At 46.0% G+C, this 6,000-nt stretch overlaps 1 protein-coding gene across 7 annotated transcripts in view; it reads right to left on the bottom strand.

The window, feature by feature from the left end:
* Window positions 1–835: 835 nt before the first annotated feature.
* Window positions 836–6,000, bottom strand: part of BTRC (beta-transducin repeat containing E3 ubiquitin protein ligase) — a 201,626-nt gene continuing 196,461 nt past the window's right edge. For all 7 annotated transcript variants that reach the window (XM_054436164.2, XM_054436159.2, XM_054436163.2 and 4 more), the window contains 2 exons: window positions 4,178–4,370; window positions 836–1,903 (listed from right to left, as the gene is read on the bottom strand). In XM_054436164.2, coding sequence (XP_054292139.1) covers window positions 4,209–4,370 — 162 coding nt within the window. In that variant the 3' untranslated portion in view covers window positions 836–1,903; window positions 4,178–4,208. The remainder of the gene's footprint in view (window positions 1,904–4,177; window positions 4,371–6,000) is intronic.

The following is a 6,000-nucleotide window of genomic DNA, read 5'->3' as shown; positions in this document are numbered from 1 at the left end:
GGGTAGCTGGGAAGGGAATTACATTGAGAAAATATTTCCTAGGCTACGATGTATCATTATACTGAGAAATATTTTCTGAATATAACCTTGAACTAAAAGCTTAAAAATAAAGCAGGAAAGGTAGAATGCATATGCATAAACTGACTCTCAATACGTAGTAACAACATTCAGTGTGGGTACACCTTGGGAAGAGGATACCTTCTTGCCTGGGGAGACCAGCTGGGTGCACATTAATAGTATTCTGTGTGCTCCCAGGTTGGTGTGGCACAGGTACCCTTGCACCTGAAGCCCACTAGCTTGGCAGCTCACACAGCTGCCTTCCGAGTGACTGGGTTTGCCTGACCCTTGCCGAGATCCAGCCGTTTATGCTGTTCACCAATCGCCACAGACATTTTACTGGCTGGGGACAGTGAAGAGCAAAATAAGGTCAGGAGGAGGAAGAAAAGGCAGTTTTTGCCCCATTAATAAACCTGTGTGCCAAACTTCACCCTGATCCTCTCTCTTAGGCAGCTTTACCCTTCTGCAAATACTGGGTGTGGGAGAAGCAGAAGGAAGGTTCTGCAGTGCAAGGTTGACACGGTGAGATCAATTTTTGAGAGATGATATTTAACTGGCTAAAACAAAACAAAACCACAACAACAAAAAAACAAAAACAGTGTTTTCTCCTGACCATCTCTCTTAAGCTACCTTGATCACGGTCTTGGCAAAGATACAGGCATGTGGGTATTCACAAGCCCTGATGAGGAAATCGGAGATGGAAACCATTACGCAGAACGCACCAAGCGATTGGCTCTGGCCATTTCAAATCTTTCTGTAGGCTGAGCCTTACCAGTGATTTAAGATGAAGTACAATGCTTTTTATTACACACCTAATTGTTAATGAGAGGAAATGCAATCAGCAACTCCTTTCCACACTCTACATGGAATCAAGGAGACTGCTGAGTCCAGAAAAGACGCAGCCACTGATGGAGCCCAGGAAACTTCTCCCCACCCCTTCTGCCTGCCCCCCCACTGCCAGTCCTCCTCTTGGGTGTGGGGGAGAGAGAGAGAAGAGTTGCAAATATGATGAGAGTATCATGTCTGAGAATCCACTGTTGCCACAGGGTCACTTGCAGCAAAGGCCTGGGGCTGAAATCTTCACTGAACAGCATTTAACTCTTCCAAGTGTTGCATTTTCTGGCTGATCTGGCTCATGCTAGAGGAGGACACTCTCTTTATACACTTTCTTCTCAGGTGAAGCAGACAGAGAAAAAAGGTCGAAGGGGCATAGGGGAGTAGATGGGAAGAGGAACAGAAACAAAGAGAAGGTAGGCAGGAGGCCCAAATCTTCCAGTGTATACATTCTTGTGTGTTTTCTTGCCCCAGAGGCTATACAGAGGGAGCTCTGTCTCCTCCTAAGCATATTGGGGCTGAGCTGCTCTGGCCAGGTGCTTGGCATTCCTGCAGTTAACAGGGAGACACTGGGCACTGTCTGGCTTGAAGCTGCATCCCCCATCCCCTAGAAGTGGGTCTCTCCCAGCAGGCTATACAGGGAAACTAGTTCTTCTGCTTAATGGCAAAGCAAGAGAGATTCTGGCAAAACACTAAATATATTTATAAGTCACCTTTGTCTGGAACCAATGGGAAAAAACTAGGTGCAGAGGTGAAAGGAGGAAAGGAGGGGAGGTTTAAAAGTTCCAATCATTCACAAAAGATAGAAGACATCTTCTGATAGCAGCACTGAAGCAGTCAGCTGTGCTGAGTAGACCGTCCTGGGCTGACTGCAGACCAACTGTGTCCCAACAGGAGTCTCAAAGCCCTGCTCCTCGGCTAGTCCGGGGAAACTGGGCAGTAGTTTGATTGTTACTGTTGTTGCTCATCCTGGTATTGGCAGATACGTTAAATACCGCAACTTTAATGGGTCCTGTGTGAAAACAGAGCAAATAGTCATTAGCCCCTTTTTCGATATTTCTTACTTGCTTGAAGAGAAAAGAGCATTCACTTAGCTGCCAACGGGGAAAAGGCTTAGGGGTCCTTCCTAATGCCTGCTCTCTGCCTATGCCACGCAGGAGCTTCTGTCAAAGGTGACCTGGCCTGATGGGGGAAGTTATACTAAAGGCAGGGCTTGCTGACATGCTCAGGGCTGTGGTGTTCAAGCAGAGTGACTCTGATGTCTTGAGGCTGAGAGTGACCATGGTTGGTCATAGCTTTCACCTGCCCTGTAGAATGGCAGGGCAGGGGTGGGGGGTGGTCTGTGGGCCCTGCCTTTTGAGTGGCCATGAGCATGGCGGTGCCACTAACAGAAGTGGGGGAATCAAGGAAAGCTGGCCTGGCTATGTGGCTGCAGGGTACCAGCAGTGTAAAGGAGGGGACAGTGTAGTTGAGGATGTGAGCACTAGAAGTGCTCTTGCTATCTTCAAGGACAGCTGTGTGGATGGCAGCTGGAAATGTGGCCTGGAGATTAAGGCAGAGGCTTGGACTGGAGACAGAAATTTGAGTCTTCTACAGTGAGATGAGATCTGAAGCCTTGGGAATAGAGGAGACAGCCTAAGAAGAAACTTAAGAAAAGCCAGAGACAGGCCAGGCGCGGTGGCTCACACCTGTAATCCCAGTAACTTTGGGAGGCCAAGGGAGGTGGATCACTTGAGCTCAGGAGTTCGAGACCAGCCTGGGCAACACGGTGAAACCCCATCTCTCCAAAAAAAAAAAAATACAAACAATTAGCTGGGCATGGTGTTGTGTGCCTGCGGTACTCAGGAGGCTGAGGCAGGAGAATCACTTGAGCCCAGGAGGTGGAGGTTGCGGTAAGATGACATTGTGCCACTGCACTCCAGCTTGGGTGACAGGAGTGAAGCCCTGTCTCAAGAAATAAAATAAAATAAAATAAAATAAAATAAAATAAAATAAAATAAAATAAAAATAATAAGAAAAGCCAGAAACAGACTCTTAGGAGTGAGGGGGAAAGAGGCACAAATAATCAGAGAGTCAGGAAGAATATTAAAACTGGCAAAGTAACACGGAAGTCTAAGGAAGAGAAAATTTTGGGCAAAAGGAGGGGGTAGGTATATGGAGATTGCAATATTAATACTCATGACCAGTTTTTCCTGAGGACATATCATGTATTCAGCACTGTGCTAAGCACTAGGAATTTTCCATACAGTATCTCCATGCAGCCTTCACAGGGTTCCGTGAGGTGAGTGCTGCCCCTCATGTTACTCATCAAGAGATTCAGGCTCTGGGAAGTTACTTGTCTTAAGGGCACACAGCCTGTGTGACTTGGCTGAGGAACGACGAACCGTGTCCTCTGTGAGAGAAAGAGGCGTTGAGGCAAGCCCAGTTGGGCGTGAATCACTGCCCTTAGCGGAACACTGCAAAGAGAGATGCAGAAACGTGTAGCGAACATGTACTTCCGCCACGAGAACTGAGGCACACGTGGCAAATCCTAACGACAGCAATGCTCCTCAGCAACTAGGGCAGCCTTCTCAAACTGGCAACAACCTAGTGTATTCGAACTGGTTAGAACACCACGTATGATCTGAATATACCACAATATGTATGGACCACCTGGGTATTTTAGGATCTTCCCCTGCCTGAGAGAGAGGTTGGAGACTTGAGTGAGAGGACATGTGGAGTTGTCACCAACGTCAGAGGTCAAAAGACAGGTCCTCTTTTTGGAGGATTGAGGAATGGGGATAGGGATATAAAAGCTACTTTTTATATTCCTTTTAAAATCTGCCCTTTTATTTATATGTCAGTGTGAACTTTCACCAAGAGATGTTTCCATTCACACATTAGACATCAGAGTGTTCACTTGGCTTGAAAGGTCTCTATTGTAGGGATTGTTTGATCTGGGAACTTAAACATCACAGGCCTTTGGGTCATTACAGTACTTAGTTTTCAAACTGATTCAAATCTCCTTTTATTTTCATAACAGTACTACTAGATAACTAGGGCAGGAATGACTAGGCTTACCACACAAGTAGGACCCTAGAATCATCTAGAACTGAGGCTGGCTACCTTGGTGAAAGGCACTGTCCACACTGTGGCAGCTTCAGCCCTGTCTCACATTGTCTGATTCCTCGGCTTTACAGGAGTTGGTGACCCAAACGGCAGGAGAAAGCTCCATGAACTAGCAACACCTTACAGCTAGTATCCTGTCTCCTACCCACAGTGTTATGTACATAATAGATTTTGATACCTGGGCAAGTATGAGGTCAGTGTATGGTTATTTATCTGGAGATGTAGGTGTATGTTCGAGAAGGGGAATGGGGGGGTTCAGCTTGGGCAGCTGGATCATTTAAGAAGTCCCAGATGAGGATTGTGTCATCATGTGAACTACTGACAATCTGGAATTCATCAAACTGGAGTCGAAAAACTCTTCCGGAATGCTCCTAAAGAAGTAGAAACAAAAAGGGTATGAACTACTCAAAATCAATAGGACATAAATTCAGCAACATGTCAAAAGGAGTCTATGGAAAGGCTATGGTTTGCTGTTAAATTTTCTACCATTAAGTTGTTTTTAAAAATAAAGATGCCGGGCGCAGTGGCTCACACCTGTAATCCCAGCACTTTGGGAGCCTGAGGCGGGCAGATCACGAGGTCAGGAGATCGAGACCATCCTGGCTAACACGGTGAAACCCCATCTCTACTAAAAATACAAAAAATTAGCCGGGCTGGTAGCATGTGCCTGTAGTTCCAGCTACCTGGGAGGCTGAGGCAGGAGAATTGCTTGAACCTGGGAGGCGGAGGTTGCAGTGAGCCGAGATCACACCACTGCACTCCAGCCTGGGCAACAGAGTGAGACTCCGTCTAAAAAAAAAAAAATTAAATAAATAAATAAATTAGAAAAATAGAGAAAATTTACTTTGGCTAAAGGCAGCATGGAAAAGTCAAATACTAGGCAGCTGTAAACAAAGTAATACTCTTTGGCCAAGACATGCTAAATAGCATGCTATTAATAGTTTCTCATGGCCAACCCTTTTTGGCTTAGGGTGGATGAGAGCATTCCTTACTACCTCCCTGGTTTTTATCTTCTAAGTTCCTTCTACAGTCAGAGGTCAAGGATTAGTGAGCAATAAGAAGCAGTATGCTGATAAATGTTTATCAACCAAACTTTGCTACTTTGTAAAACCATCGGTAGATTTCCACAGCATTAAAAACTCCTACCATGGCCAAGTATAAGCTAGTCATAGTCAACCAGCTTGCAAAATTCATGAATACTTAACAGTTGGCTCTCATAAGTGAGTATGAGCCTGTTCTAGCACGCCACTGGCAATTACCACCCTGATGAAGATGTAGAATGTTCCCAGCATACTGGAAAACAATCTCACACCCCTTACTAAACAATGTTACCTCCACTCCAATTTTATCATCATCATCTTCATCATCTTTTTTTTTTTTTTTTTTTTTGAGGCAGAGTCTCACTCTGTCGCCCATGCTGGAGCGCAGTGGTGCCATCTCGGCTCACCGCAAGCTCTGCCTCCCGGGTTCACGCCATTCTCCTGCCTTGGCCTCCCAGTAGCTGGGACTACAGGCGCCCGCCACCACACTCGGCTAATTTTTTGTGTTTTTAGTAGAGACAGGGTTTCATCGTGTTAGCCAGGATGGTCTTGATCTCCTGACCTCGTGATCCACCCGCCTCGGCCTCCCAAAGTGCTGGGATTACAGGCGTCATCATCATCATCATCATCATTTTTTTTAGAGACAGGGTCTCGCTTTGTCGCCTAGGCTAGAATGCGGTAGTGTGATCATAGCTCACTGTAACCTCAAACTCCTGGGCTCAAGTGATTTTCCTGCTTAAGCCTCCCAAGTAGTGAGGACTATAGGCGCATGCCACCACACCTGGCTTTTTTTTTTTTTTGTAGAGATCAGGTCTTTTTGTTGCCCAGGCTGGTCTTGAACTCAAGACCAAGCAGTCCTTCTGCCTTGGCCTTCCAAAGCTCTGAGATTATAGGTGTGGGCCACTGTGCCTGGCCCAATGTTGTTATTGTTATTAATTTGTTTAGTCTCTTATTGAATTTC

This window comes from Pongo pygmaeus, chromosome 8, assembly GCF_028885625.2.
Source record: "Pongo pygmaeus isolate AG05252 chromosome 8, NHGRI_mPonPyg2-v2.0_pri, whole genome shotgun sequence".
Lineage (NCBI taxonomy): Eukaryota > Metazoa > Chordata > Mammalia > Primates > Hominidae > Pongo > Pongo pygmaeus.
This window is presented reverse-complemented; position numbering and strand designations above follow the sequence as displayed.